At 58.7% G+C, this 27,917-nt stretch overlaps 1 protein-coding gene and 1 long non-coding RNA gene across 7 annotated transcripts in view; one reads left to right on the top strand and one right to left on the bottom strand.

Annotated features, from left to right (window-relative positions):
• The window catches only part of CACNA2D2 (calcium voltage-gated channel auxiliary subunit alpha2delta 2), a 141,791-nt gene that overhangs the window by 3,356 nt on the left and 110,518 nt on the right, over window positions 1-27,917 (bottom strand). Inside the window, exons 1-29 of one of the 6 annotated variants that reach the window (XM_030811705.1) lie at window positions 26,715-26,729; window positions 21,376-21,420; window positions 18,015-18,156; window positions 14,828-14,959; window positions 14,583-14,640; window positions 13,801-13,851; window positions 13,558-13,657; window positions 13,262-13,420; window positions 12,908-13,015; window positions 12,731-12,809; window positions 12,102-12,151; window positions 11,826-11,915; window positions 11,550-11,621; window positions 11,282-11,356; window positions 9,930-10,004; window positions 9,779-9,850; window positions 9,625-9,696; window positions 9,460-9,521; window positions 8,535-8,611; window positions 6,821-6,841; window positions 4,079-4,139; window positions 1,909-2,006; window positions 1,589-1,679; window positions 1,419-1,481; window positions 1,171-1,274; window positions 788-886; window positions 608-696; window positions 355-405; window positions 44-115 (exon numbers count right to left, since the gene is read on the bottom strand). In XM_030811705.1, coding sequence (XP_030667565.1) covers window positions 44-115; window positions 355-405; window positions 608-696; window positions 788-886; window positions 1,171-1,274; window positions 1,419-1,481; window positions 1,589-1,679; window positions 1,909-2,006; window positions 4,079-4,139; window positions 6,821-6,841; window positions 8,535-8,611; window positions 9,460-9,521; window positions 9,625-9,696; window positions 9,779-9,850; window positions 9,930-10,004; window positions 11,282-11,356; window positions 11,550-11,621; window positions 11,826-11,915; window positions 12,102-12,151; window positions 12,731-12,809; window positions 12,908-13,015; window positions 13,262-13,420; window positions 13,558-13,657; window positions 13,801-13,851; window positions 14,583-14,640; window positions 14,828-14,959; window positions 18,015-18,135 — 2,202 coding nt within the window. In that variant the 5' untranslated portion in view covers window positions 18,136-18,156; window positions 21,376-21,420; window positions 26,715-26,729. Of the gene's footprint in view, window positions 1-43; window positions 116-354; window positions 406-607; window positions 697-787; window positions 887-1,170; window positions 1,275-1,418; window positions 1,482-1,588; window positions 1,680-1,908; window positions 2,007-4,078; window positions 4,140-6,820; window positions 6,842-8,534; window positions 8,612-9,459; window positions 9,522-9,624; window positions 9,697-9,778; window positions 9,851-9,929; window positions 10,005-11,281; window positions 11,357-11,549; window positions 11,622-11,825; window positions 11,916-12,101; window positions 12,152-12,730; window positions 12,810-12,907; window positions 13,016-13,261; window positions 13,421-13,557; window positions 13,658-13,800; window positions 13,852-14,582; window positions 14,641-14,827; window positions 14,960-18,014; window positions 21,312-21,375; window positions 21,421-26,714; window positions 26,730-27,917 lie in introns of those variants that run through there. The other 5 variants (XM_030811702.1, XM_030811701.1, XM_030811704.1 and 2 more) reach the window with 5 other exon arrangements.
• On the top strand, window positions 60-1,968 carry LOC115834795. Its single transcript, XR_004029751.1, has 3 exons — window positions 60-108; window positions 1,214-1,298; window positions 1,573-1,968. It is a non-coding gene; the product is annotated as an uncharacterized LOC115834795 (long non-coding RNA).

Here is a 27,917-nt window from a genome sequence, read left to right as displayed (position 1 = left end):
TCAAATCTCTACTCTCTTCTTTCACTCTCTTCCTGATCCTCACCTGGTCCCACTGATGGTTCTGGTTTGACAGCACCAGGAATCCTCCATCATCAATGAGGACACAGAGTAAGTCCTAAGAGGTAGGGAATGGGGAGGAAAATGGAGAGGGGCTGGGCCCCAGAACTTCCACCACAGGCAGTCCAGTGGTTCAGAGTTGGGGGGCATCACTCCCCCAGTCCTGGGAAGGCTGTGAAGTCAGGGTGGGGATGTTGAGACCCACAGGCCAAGGGATGTGCTGGGAGTCGCAGCTGGGACTAGGAAGTCTGGAAGTGGGGTAAGCTAGGGTCCAGGGTAGGTTCAGGGCATACACACCTCATTGTTAACCTCGCAGTCCATCTCACAGTGGCTGCTGGGGCCGCACTGCTGGGCAGAGAGTGAGGACCGTAAGCCACCCACCAGTTTTCCTCCCTCCCATCACCTTTCATACATCCAGTTCCCCAGGCCATCTGCAGCTGGCCCTGCCTCCATGTAGGTGTTGGAGCCACTGAGTGGAGGGTTGGTGGGGGTTCCAGGGGACTCCAGGAAGGGTACTGCTGGGTTACTGCCCCCACCCCTGCCCAAATACCTTCTGAGGCTGGTCTTGGTGGGTACGGTTGCTGGCTAGCACTTTGAACTTCTCAGCCCAAGCCTCTAGGTCCAGCTTGACGCCCACCACTTTGGGGGAGAGCAAGGGACCATCAGTGCTACCTGCCCAGGCAGTACCCTCTCCATTGTCTGTTTCCCCGCCTCTGTCCCAAACATTCACCTGCTGGCCTCAGTGTGCGCCTGCCTAGGCTGAGCTCCACAGCTGTGCTGACGAGGATGCCCACGGTGTCATTCTCCAGCTCCAGCGGCCTTAACGGGGCTGGGGGTTGGGTGGCGAAGTCAGGAGTGGGGTCTGGCAGCCACACTGACCACTCTATGCTGGGTCCTACAAACCCAGGAGTCCAATCCCGGGATGACTCCAGCCCAAGCACCCAGCACTCAGGACAGTGTTTGGCACAGTCTATCCCTCTCTTCACGTCTGCCCTGGCCTCAGCCAGCCTTGTGTTGGAGAGGGGCCTCAGACAGCAGAGCCCAGTTCTGGCTGAGCAGACAGGGAAGCTGAGGCTCCCTGCCTGCTGCTGGGCACACTGCGGGGACACTCACCATCCTGGTGTGGGGGCTTGAAGACATAACCGTGGTTATCCAGGCTGCGGCGGTAGAAGCTGGCATTGAAGGGCTCAGGGTTCTCTGTCCAGTCCTCAGCTGCCCTGGAGCACCCAAGAGGCAGATTGGTAGGTAAGGGGTGGCTTGTCGGGGACAGTGGTCTCCACAGGTGCAAGGAGGCCTCTGGGCAGAACGGATGCAGGTTCCCTGGCAGGGGCAGGGTTTGGGTAGTGGGATAGGTCACTTACTTGTTGGGGAAGACTCGGGTGATGCCGCCGTCTGTGGCAGCGAACACGGCCAGTAGGCTGTACCTGGGGGTGGCAGGGGGGTGGGGTCACAGGCCTGCCTTCTACTGGGCAGGGCCAGGGCCTCTGGGCCCATCCCAGCCTTCTGCCCCCACAGGCTGGGTGATACCTACGTGTTGAGATCCTGGTCCCTCCACACACGCTCTACCAGCTGCTGCGTGATGCCCGTGTCCAAGATCAGGTTGTGCAGAAGGAAGTTGTTGCCTGGAATAGGAGGGGAGGGCTGGGGGTGGGGGCATCTTCTTGCAGCTCCTTGCCCACCCTCGCCCCCACCCTCAAGGCTCCACCAGGAGCCTCCTCCATGACCTGGCCCAGGCCCAGCCCTTAGCTTGTGCCTGCTTATTTCCACACCTGCCCGGCCTCTGGGTTCCTCTGGGCTGGCCCCATGCTGCCTGGGCACTGCCCAGAGCCAGCTGCCCTGTCAGGCACTCACACTGCTTGGAGTCTGGAGTCACTTTCTCCATGAGCTCAATAAAGTTTTTCAGGAACTCGGTGTTGTTGTCTGAGGCATTCAGGTCCTTGCAGTACTCTCTAGGGATGGGGAGGGGCAAGAAGAGTGGGCTTGGGGGGCTGGACAGGGCAATGGGATCAAGGCTTCCCAACAGGCCTGCCTGGCCATTCACTGAGAAGCCTGGGCCTCAGGGAGGGGCACGTGGGTTCTTCCTGGCTGCAGCTGCTCCATGCCTGGCAGGCTGCTGGGGTCTGAGTCGGGGCAGAGCTGACACAAGAATGAGGGTCTACTTCTTCCATTCGGGCAGCTGCTTTCTCCTGGGCATGGCTCCGCAGAGCCTCCCGTCTCTCCAGTGTAGCTGGACCCAGATAGTGCACCTGGAAGGCCCCAGGAAATGCCTGGCGGCCGGCTCATCCACGTGTATGCCCTAGAGCATTCCCGTGGGCAGCAGGTGGGACCCAAGTACAAGCACTGGCTTTTTTTGTCAGCCTAAGACCTTACCCTGCCTCTTCCTGGCTGTGTGCCTTTAGGTAACTCACTCACGCTCTCTGATACTCTCTTTTTTCATCATAGCACAGAGGGTGTCAGGAAGTCAGTGGGAACATGGGGGTCCTCGGACTGGCTGTTCCCTCTGCCTGGAATGCTCCTTCCCTCAAGGCCCTCACTGCATTCAGGCTCTGGGTCCAGAGAACATGGGGCTGTGGGGCTTGAGGGGGTCTGCTTGGGGCTTGCTGCCTAGGAAGTCTTGGGAGCAATCCCTCTACCTGATAGGTAGAGCTCTCTCTCGCCCGACGCCTTATTCATACCTCTGCCATCAGGGACCGCTTCATTGTCCCATATGGCACTAACTGTGGGGCTTTTGAACATGTGCCACTTCCCCAGGCTGTGGTAGGGCTCGTGGCTTGGTAAGGGCACATGGAACTGGGTCTCAGGCCCCATTCACTCCTTGGCTCCCAGGGCCTTTGTGCAGTGTACAGCCTGCACCTCTGTGCCTAGAGGCCACACTGGACACACCCAGGGTGACACCCACACGACTGTGCTTGAGATACACCAAGTCACTTGCAGTCTCTCCTGTACACACAGTACACACATTCACATTTGTGAGGTACTTCATTCACTCACCCTCCACATATTTATTGAGCTCTCCTGAGCCACAGACCCAGAGGTGACAAAAACGAATAGGGTCCCTGCCTTCAAGAGAACTTCCTCAGGGTCATGTGGGCCACACAGGCCTTTTCATACCTTCTCACATTGACTAACACACAGAGCCACCCCCACATTTATGCTCAGACTCTTACATATGTACATGGTGACTCACAACTACATCTACAGAGAGGGTCACAGAGAAACTGGGTGCATGCACATACGTGCACACACGAAGGTGAGGCATGTCCAGAGCCCCCGTTTGCTGCCTTCCAGTGCCCCTGGGTCTCTGTGAGCTGCATCCACCCACCTGCCCTCATCCCAAGCCTGGGTCATGGAAGGGCTTCAGCACCCAGGGGACCCGGCCTCCCCAGACATGGGCCAAAGGCAGACAGTGTGTGCACGAGAATGTGTGTGTGCACACTGAGCGTGCACTCCGGGATGGTCCAGGCCTGGGCCTGCTTGGGGCCCTGTCTCCTTATCTCCTGGAGCAGCTCCTCAAAGCCCCTGCTCTCCTCCCCCCACCCCTCAAGTGAAGTACCACGCCTAGACCTGGCACTGCCGACAGGGGCTCTGGCTGGCTCGGCCCCCAGACCCACACGAACACTGACTGACACAGGACAACGATGGGGTGCAGGGATGGGGGGATGGGCAGGACACCACAAACCAGAGCAGCAGCGAGGGGTGGGCATGACGCAGCCAGCCACCCCAGGGCAGAAAGGGCTCCTGCCTGGTTGCCTGGGAGGGCAGGGAAAGTCAGCAGATGAGTCTGGAGGCCTCCTGCCCCGGCCTGGTGGGAGCTAGGGCCGTGAGGCCGCTGGCCACTGCTGCCTGGTGCAGTACATGGCCTGGGTATGCACACAGCCTCGCATACCGGGCGATGTATGGGGACCGGGGGATGACACTGCACAGGACACAGACACACAGAGCTCCAGGCAGCAGTGCAGGAGGTGGGGCCGGGGTGGTCAGGGTAGGGGAGGACACCTCAGCAAGGCCACACGCAAGCTACCTGGGAGCAATGAAAACATGTCCTTCAGACTCAAAGCTGCTGGGGAGCAGGAACTCAAAATCTGCAACAGAAACGGGGGGTTATCCGGCGGGGGCTGGGGAGGCTGGAGGCCGGGGGGCTCAGAGCTGACGGGGCTGGAAGGACAAGGGAGAGGGGGGCTGGAGGGAGGGGGAGACACCAGCAAAGAGGAAACCCGCCATTTCCACGTCCAGGAGCCAGAGAGAAGGGACGGGCAGGGAGGGTGGAGGGCCTGTGGAGACTACAGCATCGCAGGAGGAGGGCAGTTATAGCCAATATGTTGCCCGGGCCTGGTCCTCTGTCGGCAGTGAGTCCCTTGGCGTGGCTGTATATGCTTCCATACGGCTGTATAGCACATATACACGGACACACACACACACATATATATATACACACACTGCTATATATATGCATGGTCTGGGGGAGGCGCCAGTCTCGCTCTTATCACATCCATAATGGAAAAAACCGCATGCTGAGCTTCCTTTGCCTCCAAAGAGACTTTGAGGAAGGGAATTGGCTTTTGGCTGCGGATTTTTATCGCTCTTTCTTTGCCGCAGCTGTTTGCGTTTTGGTAGGTCTTGCTTTTGTTCTGTGTCAGGCATCAACATGGCCAAACCGAGGGGGTTTCTCACGGGCACAAACAGTCCAACCAGAGACAGGCAGGGGCAGCTGAGGGTTCACTGCAGTGCATTGTGGCGGCTGGTGGTCCTCCCTGGGCCAGGAGGTGAAGGGAGACCCTCAAAGTGAGAAGGACCGTTCCCACAGTGTGGGAAGAAAGTCTGGGGAGCTGGAAGGACAGGGATGCTGCTGGAAACTGTGTACCTGCTTCCCTTGGCTGAGGGCGTGGAGACGGACTGGGTCTCCACTCTTCCTAAAACCTTTCTGGGCTCCAGGCAGCCACAGGGGATGCTAGGGCTCCAGAGAGGGCATAGGGCTGCTGCTGAGGCATCCCCAATTGGGCCTGTGCCCTGGGCTTATGAGCTGTGCATGTGTGGGTGAGTGAGCATGCATGTGTGAGTGTGTGTGTTTGCCTGAGTGTGAGTATCTCTGTATGGGTTTGAGAGTGAACCTGAGGATGTGGCCGCTGGGGCTCCTCTGTGGCCTCTCCCTGACCAGCTGGACTGGCCACCTTGCTGGTCTGCACCTGGGAGGGGTCCCTCTGCTCTTGGCCTGTCTCACTGTGGGTGGTCCACCTTCTTAGCCTGTCTCCACTTCTGAGCTCTCTTTTGCTCCCAGGGCTTTATTTGTATAGAAGACAGATTGTCCCTGCTCCCAAACACTCCCACAATGCACTGCAAGATTCTGGGGAGGGGGCACTTGGGGTGCTTGGAGGGGCTGGGCAGTCACTGGTTGGACTGTTCCTTTCTGATAGGACTGTGAGGCAGGGTTTGGACACAAGCCGATGGGGAAGGGGTTGGGGGGAGAAGAGGAGGAGGAGAGGAGGAAAAAGAAAGAGGGCGAAGGAGCAGGGAAGGAGACTATGCTATGTTGTCATTGTTACCAGGGCCCTGCATTTCTGGGGTCACTGGGTGGGATGTGGGGGGTGGGGAGAAAAAGACAACTCAAGCCAGTGGGAGTAGGGCACGTCCCCCACCCCCGCCCCGGCCACTGGAGGTGGTTCTGATCCCTTTATCCCCTTTGCTGGACTAGGCTGGACAGGGCCCCTAGGGCTTCTTGGGTGACCCTGCTTCCAGGTCATGGGGACATCCTCTTGTGGCTCTCCATGCCCCATCTGCCCAGGGATTCCCTGGGAGAGGTGGCTCTCTGAGACCTTTGTAATGCTGTCCTCTCTCACTCCCCTTACTCTCTGCCAGCGTCTAGGGGTTCACTACCCACCCTTCCAGAAGTCTCCTTGGCTTAGGCACCCCAGCGTGCCAGAACCTTTCCTTTCATACCCAGCCTGATTTCCTCCAAACACCTTTGCTGGCTCTTGGGGTCTAGACAGATCCCATTCCATCCCTGTCCAGGCTCCTGACCCCCAAATCTGGCTTTATTTCCCCAGGGAAACACCTTTTCCATACTGCCGAGCCACCCCGGGGCTCAGCAAAGCCTCTGGGAGCAGCGGGCCGGCAGGACACGGACGTCAGCACCTGTGTCAGTGCCCAGGAGGCACGGGTCAGCCCTGCTCTTCAATGGCTGGGGTGCCCACCCTATGCTGCCCTTTGGCCCCAGCATCGGGGCGTGAGGCTTCTGAGCCTTCTGCCTCCCTTCTTGGAGGGCTGCCAGCTTCTGGTGCTACTGCCAGAGATCAGAGGAGGGAGAGCTACCTCTGAGTAGGCCTTGTGGGCTGGCCCCTTCCCACAGCTTCACGAGCCCCACTAGGGGCTGATCTACCCCCTGCATCTCAGGCCTCCTGCCCTGCTGAGTGGGAGGTGGTGGAGAAGCGTCCAGGCTGTCCCTACTGTTGAGTTGTCTTGGAGGGACAGAGAAGGTGGGGGAGGCAGGGGCCTTCCCAGAGAGAGTGAGGGGTCCAAGGAAAGGGTTGTGGGCCCTGAGAACACTCCGGAGAACACCCTGCAGGCAGGGCCAGCGGCACAGGCCACTGGCTCTCATAGGGGCTTAGGAATCAGAGGAAAGGCAAGAACTAGAGGAGCCAAGGGGAAGCTGGGAAGGGGCCCTGGAGAGCAGGGGTTTGGCTGGTCCTGGGCAGGGAGGGGGGCAAGCAGGGGCGTGAGGGTGGGAGGGGTGGGGAGAGGAGGGTGCACTGGTTCTGAATATACTTGCCCTTCAGTTTGCTGATTGGCACTGGGACAGTCCACCAAGAGAGAAAGCGAGGAAAACAAAAACAACACAAACACAAAAACAAACGAAAAGGGGGAGGGAAAGGGGAGGGGCACAAACAATATTTTATTCAATGGCTGTTTGAATGAAAATATTGTGTCTCATCATCATACCGAAAGGAAACTTCTTGCAAAAAACGACATGAGAGAGAAAGAGAGAGCGAGAAAACTCAAAGGAGATGAGCCCCCAGTCGGCCAGGCAGGTGGGGGGCGCCCGGTGGGGCCGGAGCCCCAGCCTCCCTCCCAGTGACCTCGGGCATGGTGGTCAGGCAGGGCCACAGGCTCTAGAGACTCTCTCGGGAGAGGCCCAGGATGAGCAGGGCATGCAGGGGTGAGCCACAGGCAGAGGAGTGGGAGAGGCAGGAGAGGAAGGAGTGGGGGCAGGGAGAAAGAGGGGAGGGGGAGGGAGGAAGGGGGATGGGGAATGAAGGAGGGAAGAAAGAAGGTGAGGAGGGAGCCAGGGGGCAGAGTGGAGGGAGTGTGGGGAGTGGGACTGAAGGAGAGAGGAGGGGAGGTGCTGGGGCAGGGAGAGTGGGAGGGAGGGAGAGTGGGAGATAGAGATGGAGGAGGTGAGCAGGAGAAAGAGGGAGATAGAAGAGATGCAGGGAGAAGAGAAGGAGGGAGAGAGGGAAGAAGAGAGGACAGCGCCTAAGGGAGGGAGGTTGGATGCAGAGGGGAGAGAGGTAGGAAGTGAGAGGAGAAGGATGAGAGGGTAAGTGGGAACTGGGTGAGGATGGATGAGGAAAGAATGGAGAGGAGGGGGCAGAGAGAGAGAGAGGGACCATGGGAGGGGGCAGAGAGGAGAGAGGGACCATGGGAAGGGGGCACCACAGGGGGAGAGAGCTGAACAGGAAGAGGGAGGAAAGAGGGGGAGGGGAGGGAGAAAGAGAGGAGGGAAGGGAAAGGGGAGGGGAGGGGGAAGGAGGGGAGGGGATGGACTGGAGGGAGAGGAGGGGAGGGGAGGGGAAAGAGGGGGGAGGAGAAGGGGAGGAAGGGAGAGGCAGGAGGGGAGGGGGGAGGAGGAGAGGGGAGGTGGGATTGGGGAGGAGGTAAGGGGAAGGAGGAAGGAACTGAGGGGAGGGGGAAGAGGTGAAGGGAAGGGAGAGGAGGTGGAGGGAGGAAAGGGGAGGGGGGAAGGTGAGGGGAGGGGGGATGGTGAGGGTGGGGGAAGGGGAGGGGAGGGGGAAGGGGAGAAGGAAGGAAAGGGGAAAGGGAAGGGGAGGGGAAAGGGGAGGGAAGAGGGACAGGAGGAGGAGGGGAGGAGAAAGGGGAGGGGAGGGAGGGGAGGGGCAGGGGAGGGGAGGTGGGTGGGGAGGGGAGGGGGAAGGTAAGGGGAGGGGGTGTCTTCCAAGAATGCAGCCCCCAGGAGTGTGTGGGGCAGGCAGGCTAAGGAGGGAAGACACAGAGTAGGAGAAACCAAAAACAGCAACCTCAACAGAAACCATGAAAGAATGGTCTGGAACCGAATCTGAGAAAAGGCGAGCATGCAGATTTCCACAGACTTTTGAGGTGCCCCAGCCTGCGGGCGCCTGAGGGTGGGCAGACTGGGCAGGAGGGACTGCCTCGCCGGCAAGTGGCGCTGGCTGTGCTGCCCGGGGCCGGCCAAGGTGCAGGGCAGAGGCAGGGTGCAGGGCGCAGGCAGGGGCCGGGCCACTTACACTTGACCTGCAGGATCTGGTCACTGAGATTGGCTTGGAGGTAGAAGGTGCTGTAGGGTGGGAGCACCAGCCCCAGGCTGAGGGGGGAGAAGCGCGGGTCACGGCTGGGGGGAGGCGGGCCACACTGGCACCCCCTCCCCATGGCCTTGGAGCTGGGCGGAGGCCCCAGCTGCGGCATCCCCTCCTCCCACCACCAGGGACCCCTCTCCCTGCTTAGCTGCAGGAGGTTCATGGTCTAGGGGCCGGCACCCTGGAGGCTCTCCACTCCTCAAACTCTCCTGGGGGCCACCGGGCAACCAGCCCCAAAGCAAATCCCCACACCATCTCCCCTCCCAGCAGCCTCTCACAACAGCCCCCTGCCCAGCCAGCCTCCCTCTGACCCACAAGGGGCAGACGCTGCCATGAGCTGGCTGCAATGCCAGTGCTGCCGTGCGAGTGGGGTCACCAGCCCCCAGATACTCAAAGCTAGCGGAAAGCAGGGCTGGCGCAGATATGGCGGGGGGCCGGGGGTGGCAGTTGTGGGCTGGCATGGGCTGTGAGGATGCCCCGGCATTTCAGGATGGACTAGCTGTGTGGGGCAGGCAGAGGTCAGCCTGCACCAACCCAGCCTGACACACAAGGCACCCTCTCCACCCTGAGACTGTGAGGCAGGCTGACAGCATGCCAAGGGCAGTATCCTGGGTGCAGATGGCCGTAGTGATGAGGAGACTTTGGATGACCGTCCTGTGCTCTCAGAACTGCTGCTTGTTCCTTAAAGGCCAGGGAGTCTCTTGGCAGACTAAGCATCTCAGGGTGAGTAGTGAGCAGCCCTGGCCACTGGTGCCCCACTGGGATGGTGGTCACAGTGGGAGAGGGAGGGGACAGCTGGGCTCAGACTCTGGGGCCACCCCACCCTCTCTGCCCGCCCAGCCCTGGCCTCACTTACCTGTAGTTAGTGCTCCTTATAGGCACCCAGGTGTAGTTCCGTGTCACCTCATCTATGTACCTCTGGGAGAGGAGGCCGGGTCAGGTACTTGGGCTAGCAGGCAGGGGGCGGTGGGGTAGGAGGGTGCCCACCCTGACTCCCTGGGCCCCAGCCCTGCCTCCTTACCTCATCCAGGGACTTGACCAACGTTCTGATCTGCTTGTGGCCCTTGTTGCCATCAATCATGCTCCGACGGATCTGGAAGGGCCAGAGATGTGAGGGGCAGGGCCCCTACACTCCTCTGCTCTGTCCCCCACCCCTGTTCTCCTCCTCTCCTTACCTCTTCCTTGTTCTCATCCTCTAGCTCCGCATCCAGGAAGTCCAGAGTTACAGGCTCCCGGAAGTTGGTGGTCTGTTGGAGGCAGGGTGGGAAGTCAAACGTCCCCATTGTGGAAGGTTTGCCCACCCTCCAGGCCACCTGTCTGGCTCACCTGGGGCTTGAGATTGGGGTGCAGCAACACGTAGCCGTTCAGGTCAATGGCAAACACATAGCCGTTGGCTCCAAGCTGGAGGCACAGATTGGGGGCTCAGGGTCTGGAGGGATGGGCTGAGGTTCCCTGGGCTCCAGAGTTCTTCCCTATTTGGACTCCCACCGCACTGAGAGATTCTGTTTGACTGCCTTGGGCTAAGGGCCCCCCCATGCCACGTGGCCATAAGCCTGTCTCTCCGGCTAGGCCCGCAGGTGGGTTGCCCCTTGTGCACCAGCCCTTGCCAAGGCTAACCGGCGTGTGGGCTGCCGCTCTGCAGTCCTCATCCTCTCCCCTGATTCTCATGAGCTGTCAGTCGGCCTGACCTCTCTGCCACCACGGGCCCCACGGGTCTGCTGCTTCTGTACCCCTGTGGCCCTCCTCTAGCCACTACTGCCCCTGATTTGTGCCTCCTCCTTGTCCCCATGTCAAGAGAGAGCAGCAGGACGAGTGGACCCTTGGGAATCCTACCTGGGGCTTCCCTTCCAGGTGGAAGGGAAGTAGGAGTAAGTGGGACCTGGACCTAGCCCTTACCTCCCCCAGTCAGTTTCTTACTGTACCTGGAGGCCAACTACCACAGCCCCTGCCCGCTCAGGGCCAAGCAGGGGCTTCAGGGGGCTCAGGCTTAATGATGCTGTTGTACATACCACACCTCTCCCCCTTCCACAGGCCAAGAACCAGACTCCCTGACCGCAGGCGCTGGGCCAGCCACATTGCCATCTTGCCCCTACCCTGGTTTATGATTGTTTTTCACCTTTGGGCCCTTGGCCAGAGAATTCCCTCTGCCTCCAGTGTATGCCATCCCCTCCTTTCCTTTCTGCCTGGGACACTCCTGCCTATGTGCATGGGCCAAGTCTGGCCTGCCGCCCATTACTATGTGGCCATGAGCTAAGGATGGTTTTATGTTTTTAAATGGTTGGAAAAAACATCAAAGGAAGAATTCTATTTTGTGACGTAAAAATTATCTGAAATTCAAATATCAGCATCCACAAATAAAATTATATTGGAACATAGCCATGCCCATTTGTTTATGTTTTGTTTGTGGTTGCTTTCACAATACAACAGTGCAAGCGAGTAAGAGATGGGTATTTAGGTCTGCAAAGCCTAAAATATTCAGTCTGGCCCTTTACAGAAAGTTTGCCAACCCAAGGTCACCTTGTTCTAGACCCAAGGTCACCTCCTGGGGAAGCCTTCCCCAACCCCCTGAACTCAAGAGGTCTCCATGGAGACGCAGTAATACCCATCAGTCTCCTCTGCTGAGCCTGCCTGTGTCCACATGGGAGGCAGGGTACGCAGATGGGCGGGGGGATGCTCACCGTGTAGTTGGGGGTCAGCCTCTTGATGTCATTCAGAGCCACATCAATGCCCATCACGCCCAGGATCAGCTGGTTCTGGGAGCAGAAGCATGGAGGGGGGCTCCTCAGTGAGCTCAATTCCATGGGGAATCACCCTCCACAAGGCCTCAAGCTGCTCTCACAGGCAGTGTGCAGGCCTGCCCTGCCCCTCTTCCACCCCCAGACCTGCTGTGGGCATGCCCATTCCTCCCCAGACACACCCATAGCCCCAACCCTCCCCTTTCCTCACCTTCTTTTCCCCAGGGCCATCCTGTGTCAGGTTGAAAACAGGGAGGGTCCCTGTTACCACCAACCCCAGTCCCTGAAGGGAGAGGAAGATGATGGAGTCACCTGTGGCCAGCACTGACCCCACCCTGAGTGTTCAGAGCAGGGGTTGAGGTGCAGGCCACCTCTTTCTCCTGTGCTTGGTTTACCCCATAAGGGGGCCCTCCAGGGTCTTGACCCTGTGGGCACATCCCTGGGGAAAGGGTCCCAGCCCCACCCCTTCCTTGCCCAGAGGCCTTACCAGTGCATCCTCATACACGTTGGTCCACTGCACCTGCTTGGCCTCCTTGCCTGCCAGCACCATGGGCCTGCCCAACACATCTAGATATTCCTGGGGAGGGGGCAGTGGTGGGGGTAATGAGCGCCTTTCCCAGGCACTGCCTGTTCTGTCTCCCCAGGCATTGGGATTGTGCCCCAGCCGCCGTGAGGGGGCGCCCTTGGCCCACAGCAGCCCATGGCACACAGTGTCCCTGCAAGGAAGCCAGGGGCTGAGAGGAGGGGCCTCCTCCAGTCTCACCTGTGTGTTGATGCGGATGGCTCCGATGGAAGGGATCTCAAAATAGTAGCCTGGGAAGGAAGGAGAGGCAGAGGTGGGCCTGGGCGGCACTGCAGAACCCATGTGCAGAGGGCCCTGCCCCTGCGGTGTGTCTGCAGCCCTGCCTCGCCTCTCGGGCTCCTCTCTTTTTGGGGTCCTCTCCCTCTAGCGCTCCCGGCCTCTGCTCTGCCAAGGGCGGTGCTATGGAGAGGGAATGAGTGCGGCAGTATCAGGAAGCAGAGCAGGGGGCAGAGATGGGGAGGGAGGAGCCTGAGGTCTGAGGTCCCTCATTTTAGGGTGCAATGCCATTCAAAGTCCACCCAGCAGCCAGGCCCAAGTGCACAGAGAGATGGATGGATCAGCAAACAGACGCAGGAGTAGACAAGCTGGGGGACAGTTGGACAATGGACAGACAGACGGGCAAAAAGAGGCTCAGTCAGGAGGACACGTTAGCCCCCAGATAGAGTGAGGGACAGCCTCGTGGATGGGAGGAGGCACTGTCTTGCAGTGGGTGAACACACAGATGGACATATGGATGGCCAGTTGAACATACACAATCAACAAAAAGAAATGGCAGGCAGGCCCCTGACAGTGATGCGCAGGGGAGGTACCTTTGTTGGCGCAGGCCATCCACTGCAGCGGTGTGACGTCATAGTTATGCTGCCCCACGGAGAAGGTAAACACACGCACCTGTGGGGGGTTTGAGGTTACTGCTGTGGCCACCAGGGGACAGCCCTCTCCTGTACTGGGCCCCGGTCAGGGCAGCCCCTGCCTCGGCTGAGCCTCACCGTCCGGTTTGGCCAATTGTACTTCTCAAAGACATCCTGCACGCGGTCCTCGCCACCATCCGTGAACATCATGATCATCTTGTTGCAGTTGGCCCGAGTGATGTTGGACTGAGGAGAGTGAGGCGGAGGCAGGCAGCTCTCAGCCCCAGCTCTCAGCCCTCCCTGGTCCAGGGGCAGGGCCTCCCTCCCCCAGTGGGCCTGGACCTCTGGCCCTCCTCCCCGACAGCAGATGGAGCTATCTGTCCAAGCTGCCTGTTTGGTGCTAATGAGGCCATCCGTCTTGATTTCCTGGGTGTCACCAAGCCTGGGCCCTCTCCTCCCCCAGCCGCCCACTTGCCCACCCATGGGGCTCACGTTCTGCAGCTGGTCAAAGGCATACTCAAAGCCGGCCTTGTAGCCTGTGGTGCCCTTGGCCACCATGCCCTGCACAGCTTCCTTGAACACCTTCTTGTTGCGCACATTGGCCTGCACCAGGTGTGTGAAGCATGACACAGGCTGCGCCTTCTCGTTGAACTGCAGGAACAGTAGGGTGGTGAGTGGCCTCAGGCTGGCCGGGGTAGGCAGCTATTGCATGGGGCTGGTGGTGGTGGTCATAGGAGCAGGGCAGATGGGGTGACCCATTTCGCCCCGTCTGCCACCTTGGCACTCACCGAGGCCACATTGACGTAGTCATCATCAGAGAGCGTGTCCAGCATCTCACAGACAGATGTCTTCATCAGCTTCAGGGTCAGGCCACTCACACTGCCACTCCTGGAGAGGTCAGGCAGGGGCCGTGGAGGAGCCAGGGGAACCTCAAGTGTTCTCCTGCCCACCCCTCATGATGTTCAGGGCAGCACAGTCTAGCCCATTGCCCGCCCCTGCCCCAGCCCCACTTGCCAGCACTGCTCACTCACACATCCACGATGATGACCATGTCCTTGGGTGACGAGGCCCCCTGGATATACCTGCCCAGGAGATGCCTCTGTTAGGATAAGACCCACTGGGACCTTGTGGGTCCTTCCTTCCTTCACATACATATTGATTCAATACATTTTTCTTGAGCATGCACTGTGCAGGCCAGGCAGGGTTCTAGGCACCGATGATATCACATTTAATGAAACAGACACAGTCCTTGCCCATGACATGAATGGTCTGGCTCCTCAGCAAGGAAAAAGCCCCAGGGGGATATATGAGCAGGTGATCCCCAGAGGGGGCAGGAGCCACATTCCCTGGCTTCAGTGGCTTGTTGTATCCTCTGCCTCAGGTTGGGGGCCCCAAGGGCAGAGTCTAGCTGTGTATGGGATGGCGCAGGTGGCAGGGAAGGAGAGTCATAGGGAGCTGTCGGAGGGGCAGAACAGAGGGGAGGGATATCTGGGGCTCAGACGGGTGGGGCAGGGGCTGGCCAACCCTACAGAGGCTACATCTGCCTTTGGGCACCCCCTCTGGTCCAATCTCTCTTCCAATCTCTCAGTCCTGAGTGGGTGGGGGTGCTGGGCAGTGGACGGGGGGCATGGCAGCTGGGAGGCCTGCCTGGGTGATGGGATCCATTTTCCAGTGGCAACGATGTGTGAAATGAAAATTGGATACAGCTGGCTGCGCCCTGCTAGGAGGCTTGGAAATGGGGAGGGAGGGGAGCAGGCAGGAAAGGTGGGGAGCTGAGGGCGTGTCCCTCCCCAGTCCCTTCTTGCTCGCTCACCAGGGTCTCCTTCGGACATCGTACAGGTCGATCTTCTTGGGGGCTCGCCACGGGGTGGCTGAGGGAGGAGAGAAGGTGAGGGGGACTGGCAGAAAAGGGCTGACCTGGGTAGGCAGGCCTTGCAGAGGCGACTGGGCTGCCACAGACTACAGAGAAGCCACCCTGCCCCACGCCCCCAGGATGGGTGGGCTGGTAGATGGAGAAAGGCGAGGTGCTGGGCAAACAGAACAGGGGCTGGTACCTACCCGGGTAGTAGCGAGTGACTCCTGTGGCGCTGCCGAAGACCTGCCACAGCAGCGTGGGGTCTTGCCTGCGGTTTTCCATGAACACATTCTCCAGGGCCTCTGTCCAGTTGAGCTCATTGAGGATGACGGTGGCTGGGGGGAAGCGGGGAGCTGGGGTGGGGAGCGCCTGGGCTGTGTCCTGTCAAACCCACCACCACGACACTCATGCCTGTGCCCCCACTTAGAATCTCCCACCTGTTCTCGGCCTATCCGGACCCTCCCTATTTCCTAGGGCCCAGCTGGGGCTGCCCCAGCTCCTCCAGGAAGACTTTCTGATCCTCACCCCTCCCAAGCTGTGAAAGGAAACAGTTCAGCCTACTCTTCCTCCAGGCCCCACATGAGCAGGCAGGGTGGCTGTGGCTGGTAGCCTCTGGAGAGGGGCTGCCCAGGTGGCAGGGTGCTGGGAGCTGGGAGCCCTCGGTCCAGCATGCTGCCTGGAGCTAGCACTGGTCCCCCAGGAGCTCACCCATTCAGCATGCACTCCAGGCTGCAGCCATAAGAAAGCAATTAAGGGCCCGCTGATGGGACTGGAATTATTCAGCTATTAAGGTACCTGATAAGCTGGAAGCCACTCAGCTCCATGATTAATCAACTGGGGCCAGAAGCAAGCAGGGGTGGGGGCGGGGGCTCTTGGAGGGGCAGGGGCGGTGCCAGATCCTGCTCCAACACAGGCACGTGTACTTGTACACGCATGCGCACACTGCACACCCCTCCAACAGGTATACCTGTGTCTAACCTGTGTGTTTCCAGCCAGATGGAACCCACCTGCCTAGCAACCCAGCTGCCACCATGGGCACAAGGGCACACACGCTCATGCCTACACACCACTCTGCACCTACAGGGGACACTTGTGGGTCCTGCTCACAACCCCCTATCATCAGTTACCCCATTCTCCCTTCCCCCCAACCCTTGTAGTTGCACGTGTGTGATCCCCTGTCCAGATCTATCCCAAACACACACACACACACACACACACACACACACACACAAACAAGGCTCCTCTCAGAGAACAGACTCCATCCTGTGGACCCTTTAACCTGGGCAGAGATTCAGGATGGTTTGAGCAGTACCCTTGACCCCCAACTCGGGGCGGTCCGACGTGTGTGTGTGACACATGTTCTCATGTGTGCAGTGACCCTGTCCCTAGACACTAGGACAAAACAGCAGGAGTGGGACACAGCTGCTTCTGCCAGGCCTCTATGCCTCCTTCCTCCTTCAGGGACCTCCGCCCTCTTTCTTCCCATGTGGAGCCCAGCCACCGTCACCCTGTACAGGGATCCCCATCAAAAATCTACTTCAAGTGAGCACCAGAGACCACCTGCAGCAGGCAGACAAAGGTAGAAAGCATGATTTACAGTTCTCAAGCCTCTGCCCCGGCCACGGGGCACTGACACACTCCGGGGCACTCTCCCTCGGGCGGCCCCTCTGGAGCGTGGAGCCTCTGCTGCATCTGCTGCCTGATCCCTGCCCCCTGCTCCCACTCCCTTCGCTGTCTGTTCCTGTGGCTTCTCGTAACTGACCATAATGTGAAAACAAAACATATTTCGAGCATTGGCTCTGCTTATTGAACAGTATGTTATGGTCCTGTTCCTAATTTAGAAACTTAGTGAGTTGAACAATTTCTATTTTTCTCTCTAAGGAAAAAATAAAGCCAGGCCCTCCAGAGTTTCACACAGTACTGTTTGCGTTGAGAGAGTCTGCCCAGCAGGTCCCACCCCTCACTGTGCCTCGGTTTTCCCATCTGCACAATGACAGGCTTAGAGCAGAGGGGTGTCCCTGGTCCAGGTCAAGGGCCAAGAGGAGACCCCTGCTCTGCGTGGGCTGTCCATGCAGGTACCTGTGACCCCACACGTGCTTACCCATACACGGCAAGGCACACTCGCGCAAACACCCCTGCCCCTGCCTGGAAAGGGCCTGCTACTCAGCCCCATGCGCACAGACCTGCACCCACGTGCACATACTCTCAGATCATGCTGAGTTGGGAAAGGGGACCATGCCCCCTCAGGCAGGTGATTACAGATTTAATTAAAAGTGACACAGTAAATAAAAAACATATAAAATGCAATTTGTGTGGGTAGCGAGGGGTGACTGGAGAGGGCGGTGTGGCTCCTGTTTTAATTAGTGTGCTTGTCTGTGATAGTGCCCCTCAACTGGCTCGGGCAGGTGGCCTTCGGGCAGTCTGTGGAGAGTAGGGGGGAGCATCCTTCCCCAACCTGACCTGAGGCTGCCCAGAGGGCCTAGCTGACCCCGAGGTGGAGAGGGCCTCCCTGAGGACCCTGGGAATTCCCTGCATTCTAGAGCTGAGGCAGTGGCTCTGGGGCTTTTGAGTCCTGGCCAAGTGGGCTCCTTGGATTCCAAGGCTACTCTGTAGGTGCCCACAGAACTGTGTCAGAAACAACAGGCCTCAGTGCCTTCAATCCTGCTGCTGGAGCTCCCCATCCAGTGTTTGATTCTTGGTTTCCTCCCCCTTTACCTCCCAGGAGCTTCAGGAAGTTCCTCCTTATGTCTGACTCAAATCCTTCTAGCTATAATGACCTCGTTTCCCCATTGTGTAAAGCTGCCTTGTCCCTGAAGCTTGGACTGTCAACCACCCTCTCCCACATCCCCCTTCCCTACATCCCCAGCTCCTGGCTGCTCTGGGCAGGAAAACTCCCTACCTCCTTGGTTCTATGCCCAGGAGAAGGAGGGTAGTGTTATAGGGTTGGTATCTGTGAGGGGTGGTTCCCTGTCCCCCTACCCCCCCGTCCACCTGATGTGTTGCAGCTTCTCAACCACTCCTACTTGGGGGAAGGGTGGTGAGGATTTGCTTCAAGGGCAGGCGGGCACTCAGTCCAACATGTGGGGAACGGTGTGTGTGTGCGTGCATTTGTGTGGGTGCCTGTGGATACATGGGCAGGAGACCATGCATGCACAGGGATAGAGGCTCAGTGTTTTGCAACTTGCTGAGTGTTAGGGTGAGGCTCTGCCTGTGAGTGCTTGATGCCCACATGTGGGTGAATCTGAGAGGTGCGCAGGAGTAATCTCAGGTGTAGGAGGCTGGAGGTAGATGACACTGGCCTTCTGTCCCCAGGGACTTTGGAATGCCCTGGCAGTGGGCCTGCCCCCATGGCAGGTGGGATGGGCTGTCCCAATTGCTCTGCACACTCACAGCCTTTGTAGATGTCCGTGGGGATCTGTACAGCCGCGTATGAATAGTTGACCTTGTTCTTGAAGTTTGGGTCCTCGATGAAGTCCAGCCTTAGGGTGCTGGCCTTAGACCCCCTTTCCATATCCTCACTCTCAGGGTCGTCCTGCAGAAAGGGCACCCCCCAGCAGTGTCAGGGCTGGAAAACGGTGAATGGGGTTGTAGAGGCCTGCAAGTAGGGGCAGGGAGGGCCAGAGTCCAGGAGATAGGGGCATCTCAAAAAGAGAATATTGCAGTAGGAGACACAGATGGAGAGACACAGGGACAGATGGACACGGGGTTGGACCCCTCACCCAAGGGGCCTGTGACTCCCACCTCCCCCTGCCCACCCCACCCGCCATCTCCACATTTGCTAAACCCAAATTTTAAAACCGAAAGGAAACCAACCTCTTCTCCACATTCTTGAAAACCAATTAGGGAAGGAGGCAAATCATGGAGCCAGTCAGAAAGAGCGGGCTCCAGAATTCTGCTTACAAGGATGTGCCGTGTGCAATCACAGGGAGGCCTCAGCAGTCCCTCCTAGGAGCTCTGGGCCCCCACAGCCATCACTGGGTCCTGCCCAGCCCCTTCACGGAGTTCCTCTGGGACCAGGGAGAGGGCCCTAGCCCCATCTAAGGCAGGGCACTATCCCCTGCAGCGGGATGGCTCTAGGGTCTGAGCTGGGGAGGCTAACCTGGGAGAGCTGGGCTGGGGGCTACCATTCAGACCTGCTGACCTCCAGAGGGAGGGTCTGCAGTGCCTGGTAGCAGCAGGAGTGAAAGGGCCCCTGTTGATTTTCTAAAATGAGCCGCAGCAGCCTGACAGGTGCCAATTATGGCATCTCACGGCCGGGCAGGCTGGGCATGCGCCGTGCGCCCCCGCCCACCATCACAGGCTGGCAGGAGTGGGTCTGTGACTAGTGTTGATGCCGCAGCCGATGGTGGGGGGGCAGGCTTGGGTGCAGGTGTGCAAGGGGGAGGGGAGGCAAGATGGTGGTAGAGAGTGAAGGCGACGAGGAAAAAGCCAGACTGGGGAGGCAAGGGAAAGAAGGAGGCTAAGGGTGGAGAGCAAAGCTGGGGGGCTTCCTAGGCTGGTAGGAGGGATCATAAGCAGCTGAATACCCCATACGCTCCCTCACTGCCCCTCAAGGCCTCTATGACCACCCTCAGCCCAGGCTTAGCTCATTCATTCTCCCCCATGGGCCCACGTGGGCTGACCCCCGCTGCCCACTATGACCTGGGTGTGCCCCTCCCCTGTGTTTCTGCCTCTAGGCATTTGACCAAGCTGTGTCTTGTCTGGGGAAAGGGTGACCGTGCCTCTCCACCCAGTCAGATGAGCTCTCCACACCCCAGGGGCACGGCTCTGAAGGGCCTGTGGCAGACACTCTTTTCATCTCTTTGAAGGTGGATTTTGTACAGCAGAATCCAAGCTGTCTGCTGCCCTCCCACTGCCCTTCTGCAGTGTGCCACCCATCTGCCCACCCCTGGCACACCCTAGAAGCCCTCGGGTGCTGGGTAGAGCCAGGGCAGGCAGCCTCGGAGCATGGAGGCCAGAGTGGGAGCGGCTGCCTGTGAGGCGTGCGCCACTCACATTCCGCTCAGAGGAGGGGGAGGCGCGGGAGAAGAAAGCCCCCGAAATGTCAGCGGCAGATGAAGGGCACTAGAAAATTTAATCTCCCAACTTTCCCAACTAATGTGACATTTGGATTCTGTTCTGATAAGCTATCAGCTGGCGAACTTTTTCCTTCCTTTTCTTTCCTCCACCCCCACCTTCTGGCTGGTAATTTAAAAGTAAATGGTCTAGAAAGATCTCTAACTGTACCTCTGGCAAAGATTAAAAAAACAAAACAACACAATAAGCAGGGGAGTTGGAAAATGTGTGCGTGCTGTCATTTATACCAGGCGTTTGGCCTAGCTGACCCTAGTCTAGCTGGGCCCCAGAGTGAAAAGCTCCCTTGTCGGGCAATCTCTAGCTCCCCAACGGAAGTCCAAGGGGCTAGGGGCAAGGAGTCAATGATTTAGAGTGAGGGGTTGGGGCCCTGGATACAGTTGAGGCTGCTGGAGGTAGGTTCAGAGCATCCTAGTAGGGGTTGGGCACCAGGCTGTCCAAGGAGCCCCTCAGTGCCAACCCCCAGCCCAGGGGCTTTGTATGGTGGGCAACTGCAGTCTCCTGGTTTATATTTAATGCACTGATTGCTAAAATTACAGCCCGCTGCTGAGTGGGGTAAGGAATTAGATTCAGGGTCTAATTAAAGGTTCGCTCTTCATTTGAATTTCAGATTCCGGCTTTAATTTTAGCAACTTCTCTGGGAGCCACGGAGCTCAGCCAAGGGGAAGCACACCTGCTTGAGCCCACCCCGCTCTGTCTCGGGCCCTGTGCCCTCCAGCGGCTCTCCCAGGCCAGCCTGGCACTGTGGATCCTACACAGGGATCCTTTCCAGCCTTCTCACCTCCTGGTGTCATTGGGTACCTCTCACTTGCCCCAGGAAACCCACCAAGCCCGCAGGCCTAGGAGAGGAAGACTGGATCTTGGGTCCTCTGAATCAGCCAGCAGTCCAGACACTGTGCTGCTGTGACACCTCTGTTTACAGAGGGGACCACTGGGTCCAACTACTTTTGCCTTAAAGTCAGGCAGAGGGTCTTGGGCCTTGACAAGCTCAGCAAACACTGTCTACTCCAAGTGCCCTACACCCTCAGACACTTGTCTTCTCTACAGCCACCTCCCCTGCAAATAGTCATACAGTTTTCATATGGTGACGGGGACCTCACTACCTCACAGGGCAGCCCAGGCGGACTTGAGCCAGCGAGTGACATGGAGGCAGAAGGGTGGTGTGGCTTTGGGCTCTCTGGTCAGTCCCAGTGCCACCACTTCTGAGGTGGGTGACCCTAGGTGAGCTCAGGGTTAGGGTCTGACGATGGGCCAGGCTGTGGAGTGCTCAGCACAGGGAAGGGAGCTGGCCTGACCTGGAAATGCACCTGGATGTCCCTGCATCCTGCTCACACCTGCCCACCTCCAGGAAGCCTTCCCAGCTGCTCCCTGTCTCCCTCCTCTCACTGCACTTAGAGAGGTCCTCTCCATCTGGGACATAAACTGCCCCATGCGGGAAGGGCCAAGCGCCTCACCACCTGCCCCACACTGTAGTCAAGCTCAGCCCACTAGTGCGCAGAGATGCAGCCCTGGAGGGGTCCGGACTTCTAGGGAGTTGTGGGAGGTGGAAGGTGGGGCCTGTGCCACCACGGCTCTGCAGGGTTGAGCTCAGAATGTGCGGCGCTGAGTCCTAACATCCATTTTACAGCCAAGGCCACCAAGGCCCAGCAAGGAGGTGTGGCTCAGGAGGGGTGCTCACCAGCTCAGCGTCAGCCTTGGCGTCATAGTACACGATGTCTTCCTCCTGGTGGGGGGAGAGAGGCCTCAGCACTAGCTGCTCAGGGTCCCGAGACAGACAGGACTCCTAGCCCCAAGGCCTGCATGGCACCCTTAGATTCCTCTGGGGCAGAGACTGTCCTTTTCCCCCACCCAGAGCCACCCTCCTGGAAGGGCTGGATAGGTCAGGGCTGAGAATGCAGCCAGGCCCATCTTCAGGGGCCCTGCACAGGCTCCAGGAGCATGCAGTACCCCTCGATTGGGAATTCCCTGGGCCTTCCTAACTCGGGGGCCAAGGGTCCTGGGCTGCAGCCTTCTAGGTTCTGTCTGCAGAGAGGCTGGCTGAGGCAGCACCAGGGAGCGAGGAAGAAGGATAACAGAGCCGAGTTTGGGCAGGAGGGAAATAATGACTCGACGCTGCATCTTCCAATTTCTTCTATTAAAAAGCCTGCTCATTACGGGCATGTACTTATTAATTATCTGTGATTTGTTGTGAAATGCGAGGGGGTTTCCACAACAGGAGCGGGAGAAAACAAAGCCCGGCCCTGGCGCCTGCCTCCCGGCCCTCACCCGCCTGTGTCTGCCCCGCCTGTCCCTGGCCCATGTCTGCTTGCCAGTCGCCTGGGTTCTTGGCCATCTGTGCGTCATAATCACCAGCCGCCCTGGGGACCCGTAACACAAACGGGCTAATTTCATGTGTAATGATCTTTAATCAGAACCGAGCGTGGCTGACAGAGGCCGCCAGAAGGTGAGCCCAGTGTCAGCCAAGTGCCACTGGCTCAGGAGGGGCTGCCACACTCTGCCCCCATGGGCTTCAGGGCCATGACTCAGGACAGAGCTGCTGTCCAAGTCACCCTCTCCAGGTGCTCCTCAGCCCTGTTCTGTACAGCAAAAACCTGCAGTGTGACCCTGGTGGCCCCTCACTCACTCAGGGCTTGTTTCTTTGTGGTCTGCAGATGGGAGTGGTGACCAAGTCTGCCCCCCAGGGCCTGGCTGTGAAGCAGCAGGCAGGGCCAGCACTCACTCCACCAGGGCAGATGTCGCCCGGACACCTGCTTCCCAAGGCCCAGCTGGGGCTCACTCAGTGTGTGACCCCAGGGCTAGACCACTCCCTCTCTGAGCCCCAGGCTCCCCAGACTCCCCCAGGCAGGACTCTGGGAAGGGGCCTGGCTGTGGTGACTGCCCAGGGGCTGCGTCAGTACCTGGGACTGTTTCAGGGAACAGTCCTAGTCTGTCTCTCACCAGGGGTCTAGGGACTGCAGGCCACTGGCTAAATGTGCAGGCTTAGTCCCAGCATTCTGGAACACTGACTGCATGCCTGGCACCACGAATGGGCAAGACCACAACTTCCTGAGGAATGTAAGACCAAAGGCGGCCCGAGAGTTCCAGCATCCAGGGTGCCTGCCGTGTCTGGCGCTTTCTTACAGCAGCCCCATGACCCCATCAGTCAGACGCTTTGAGGGCAGGGAGAAGAAAGCCTACGCACCCTGGCTCCAACCTGCCCTCCCAGCCTGTTGTCGACCTTGCCCACACCCACCACCCACCCACCAGTGCAAGAAGGCTGCAGCCCTGGTGGGCCTGGGGCGGGGGCAGAGGCCGGGCCCAAGCTGCAGGGTGCTCGGCCTTTCCCTGCGCCCGGCTCTGACTGAAGCGCATAATGAAAGCTGACATTACATCAAACACAATAAGGAGTTTCGGTTGATGAAGATCATTCCTGAACACACAAAACCCATTAAACTGAGGGGGAAAAATATCAATTCAACACACTCGCTGTGAAAAGAAAATGTGATTTGTTATCTAAAAGGGGGTTATAAACACAGCTCTGATGCTCTTTCCCTTCGTAATGAAAACGGGCGGGTGCGGTGGGAGGACTGCAGATTACAACCTGGGGCCTCACCCACTTTTTAGGCAAACCTTCCACAAGCATGGGAAAGGACACAGGCAGGGGCTGGTCACTTGCAGCCCTCAGGAGCCCTGGGCTCCCCTCACAGGCTGTGGCTGGGTCCTGCCTGCACCTGGGTCAACACTAGGCACCTCAGCATTCACTGGGGCCACCTCTCCAGCTGCTCCAGGGGCTCCACTTCTCTATTTGTTCTGCTGTTTCACGGTCTTAGTGGAACATCAGATATTGGTGGCATCAGGGACATAGGGGACATGTCACCCAGGAGGATTCTTAGCCCCCTGCAGATGACAGATGAGGCTCAGGATTCTGTATGGTCTCCCTGCCCCCCACGGCTTGATGCATGTGGGAATGACCGCTCCCAGCCTCTCCTGCCTCTAGGAGGGCGAGACCATGCCCCTTCCTTGGTAAGAAGTACATGGATGGTGGCACACAAGGTCATACATGTGAAAATATATCATAAATACAGCTGTGACTGCTATGCACGATGTGGTGTGGAGCTGGGGGTGTGGCAGGAGGGGGCTGTCAGGGTCAGGGTGGGAGTATCCCCGAGAAGGCCTCTGTCTGCTTGGGCCAACACAGTACCTGCATGTCTATCAGCAGTGACCGCCTCCTGGGTTAAGCAACAAGGAGGCAGTATTCTCTAGTGACTGAGTGCAGGACCTCAGCAAAGAGTCCCGGCCTCAAAATCTGACCTGGACACGTGAGCTCTGGAATCCTGGGCAGTGAGTGAAGACTGAGGCTGAGCCAAAAAGGACCCAGCCTACTGGCTTGTCCCAATGGCCCCCTGAGGAATTCCAGGGGTCACCCCCGAGGAGGCAAGGCTGCCCAGTTAAATCATGCAGCCTCCATGAGGCTTCACCTCTGGGTCTCTACTTCCCCACTCGTAATATCAGGATGACGAGGCCTCCTCTGAGGGTATGAAGAGAACAGGGAGCTGGGCCTCCCCAGGGGTAGGGCCAACTCTGCCCATGAGTGGCCACCTTCTGTCTTTGCAACTCCACAGCCCAGAGGAGAGGCTGAGTGTGGAAGAGCCCCGGGTGGGGTGAAACGGGTGTCCTTAATGTCTGGGGTCCACTCCCCTGACATACCCTGTGTTACCTGATATTTTAGGGGCCATTTTGCCCAACTGGGTAGGAGTTGGGAGAGTCACCCACTTTGAGCTCACACACATGCCCTCCCATGTGGACTTGGGCACACAGATAACAGGCGAGGGGCGCGGCAGAAGGGTCCACGTGACCCTTGTGTTGGTGACATACATTCTCCTTAGCAGGAGCCAAGCCCAAGAGAAGTGTGAGAAGGGTGGGTCTCAGGGAACAAGCTGAGGAAATGAGCATGGGGTGGGCGGGGGAAGGGCAGTTGCCATCCGAGTTCAGTGCTTGGAAGGTGGCTGCCAAGGCCTGGCCAGACATGACCGCCGCCTGCCCACCAGCTGCCTGTGCAGGCCTAGGCCAGCCACCCGCTGCACCAGTGAGGACGCTTGGCCTTCCTGCCCTGGCCTAGTGCCAGCTCAGCCCGGCCAAGAGGACTGTTTTCTGAGAGAGCCGTCTGTCGCTGGCTTGGCAGAGGCAGGCAGGGGCCCTATGGCTGGGTCAGACCCTCAGGCCAGGAAGGCCACCTGTCCTGTCCAGCTGGCTCTTCCAGCCTGGCCCAGCCCCCTCACAGCCTTCCCTCTAGTCCCTAGGCAGAGCTCCGTCCACTCCCACCATCACATTCCCCAGGGCAGGGCTGTGTCCTACCCTTACACTTCCCAGGGGAGGGCTGTCTCTTCCATTCCACTCCCAGTGCGTGGCTTTGTTTCCTCTAGGCCCTGGTTTTGGCACTGAGGCCCTGGGGCCAATGGCCACTCCCCCCCTCCCCTACCCACGCCCTGGCCCAGCTCCTCCCTGGTGGTGGTTTCGGTGGCACACAGTGTTGGCATAGTGTGGTGCTGGCACCAAGTGTGGTCCAGCAGGTGGCCCCTCTTCATCTATCCTAAGTGTTATGGGCACCAGGGCACCTGCTGCCTGCCTGCGGGGGCATGGGAGGCACTGCCTGCTAATCAGGGCCATCGTTTCCCTGATGTCCAAGGGTCTGGGTTGGCCAGGGTAGAGGAAGGGGGTAGGAGCTTTATATCCAGGCATCGCCCTCTTGATCTCTTGTCCCAGCTCTGACCCTGCAGACTCCAGGATCCCCTACCCCCCAGGCTGAGGTCAGTGGAGTTGTGGGCATGTGGATGTGGGTTATACCATTGATACCATTGTCTGTTCCTCAGAGGTTTGCATCTGGACCTGCTGTGTACTGTCAATACAGGGAGGGCCACACCCGGCTGATAGTGCAGTGGATTCCAGTCTGGCCACATGGGCCAAGCATCCCCTCTGTGGCCAGAACAGCTGGGCGCCATCCTCCCCATCTCAGAGGTAAGAAGACTGCTCCTGGTCATGCTGTCACTACTGTGGGCAGTGGGGGCCGATCCTAGGGTTGGGGCTAGAAAAGGGAGTCCTAGGCAGACATCTGGAGAGAGAGGCTTTGCACTGAAGGAGGGGTGGATAAGGGCATTCCTAGGAAGAGGACCTGAGTTTGAGGCTAGAATTGTGGCACAGGCCAGGTGCCTCTCCTGAGTTCTGGGAAGGAACGTGGCTCCTTGTCTGTCATCTCCTGAAGGTCATTGGAAGGATGTGGTTTCAGGGGTGGGTGGTGTGCCTGCAAGGGACAAAACAGCATCCCTTCCCAGCCTCAAGTCCCTGCACCCTCCCCTGGCATGGACAGTCCCTCCTGCAGCCACTACTGCCAGCTCTCCCTGGCAGCCCGAGCATAGCTGGCTGGTGTTGGGCTCTTGGACACACCATTAGTATTGATGCCTTTCAGCCTGGCAGCTGTGGTAGCAGCAGTGCTTCCTGGGAAGAACAGTGACCCAGTAGCTGGTAAGGAGGGAGGTGACTACAGCCCCACCCACCCTACCTGGGACACCAGTGGGACAGGCCGGCAGGCATCGGTGGGACGTGGCAGGGAGGGAGATGAACAAGGCCGGGCCCAGGTGGCCCTGTGGTCAGGGCTGCCTGTGGTCACACCCACAGCTGGGGGCACCTCAGGTCAAGCCAGGGGGAGGGGAGCAGCCAGAGCCCTTTACTGCCTCATCTCAGGACAGAAGTACTCAGGGCCCAAGGGCTGGTGTGGCCAGAGATGCACCCATGCCATCAGCGGCTTGGCACCCACATAGCCTGATGTGTGCAGTGATTCCTTCATACCCCATAGCCGAGCCCACAGGCAGCACCGGCACCAGTCAGTCCTTTGCCAAATGGGGAAACCGAAGCCCTTGCCTGGGTCCCACAGGGACTGTAAGCAAGTAGCACTGGAGTAGGAGAGAGGGAGAGAAGGGTCAATCCTGTCTCCTGGGGAAGGGGGGCTGGTTTAGGGAGTAACTAGCCCATTTATTTGTTCACCTTAGAAAATCATCTTTCATTTCCATCTCATGTGAACTCCCTGAGGGCAGCACCCAGCACCTGCCAAGGGTAAAGGAAGAATGCCATGGTGTGGGCAAGGTGAGGCAGCCTCAGCATGGCCTGGGGGATGGGGACTGGGGAATAGGAACAGATTTAGGGCTTGGATCATAGGCATGAGCCCCTGACACTCGACAGCCGGCTGTGAATCTCTGCCACCAACAGGTAACCTCCGGTAGGTCTATCCACTCTGTGCTTCTGTTTTCTTGTCAAATAGGGACAATAACCCCGCTGCTTCCTAGAGCAGATGTGCCTGGCCCAGAGCCGGAGCGAGTCAGGTCTGCCACTCCCACCCTGCTCCTCCCTGTGTTTAGCACAAGACTACTAGGAGGCATGGCCCAGACACCCGAGCAGCTGTGGAGGACACAGGAGCCCTGCCAACTAGTCTGGTTCTCAAGGGTTCCATCATCCTTGGCACTGGGGCTTCCTTGAATCCAGAAGGAGCCCTGCCTCCATCTGATGCTGGCCCGAGGGCAGGTGTATCCAGCCCCAGACAAAATCAAACACAGCAAGAAACCGGTGAGGGCAACTCAGGCCTAGGCTGGGATGGGTGAGGCTCCCCTTCCCTCCCCTATGCACCAGGTCCTCTGCGCTCAGCTTCTTGCACCTCTGCTCCAAGCAGCGAGCCTGAGCTCCTTCTGAGGTGGAAGGAGAGGCTTTTGTGACCGTGGCAGCCCAGTCCCCTGAGCCCAGCCTGAGGGCCTCCTGGGTGGACAGGTTGCTGTTCAGGGAAGTCAGGGAAGGGAAGTTGGGGAAGGGCATTTGGTCCCCTTTTCCCAGCATCTCTTGCAGGTCACTGTATTAAAGCCTCTGACAAGTCCTGAAGTCCAAAGCCCTCTGACCCGGGGGCTCTCCAAGAATCTGAACACCTTATCTGGGGAACACAAGGAACACCACTTTCAAGCAGCCTTCCCACTCACGGGTGACTCCACAGCTCCTCTGGAGTAAATGTGGGCTCATATCTCACTGTGTGCCCAGCAGTGAGAGGCGCCTGGAGGAATTGCTGAATGTTGGACACAGGCTTCTGGCTCTACTCCACAGACCGCTCCGTGTCCCTCATGTGTCTGGGCAGCTCCCACCCCCTGGCATTCAAACCCACCCAGGGATAGGCATGCCCTGAGTGCTGGGCAGGGTGCTGGGGTTCCT

Source organism: Nomascus leucogenys, chromosome 4, assembly GCF_006542625.1.
Source record: "Nomascus leucogenys isolate Asia chromosome 4, Asia_NLE_v1, whole genome shotgun sequence".
Lineage (NCBI taxonomy): Eukaryota > Metazoa > Chordata > Mammalia > Primates > Hylobatidae > Nomascus > Nomascus leucogenys.
This window is presented reverse-complemented; position numbering and strand designations above follow the sequence as displayed.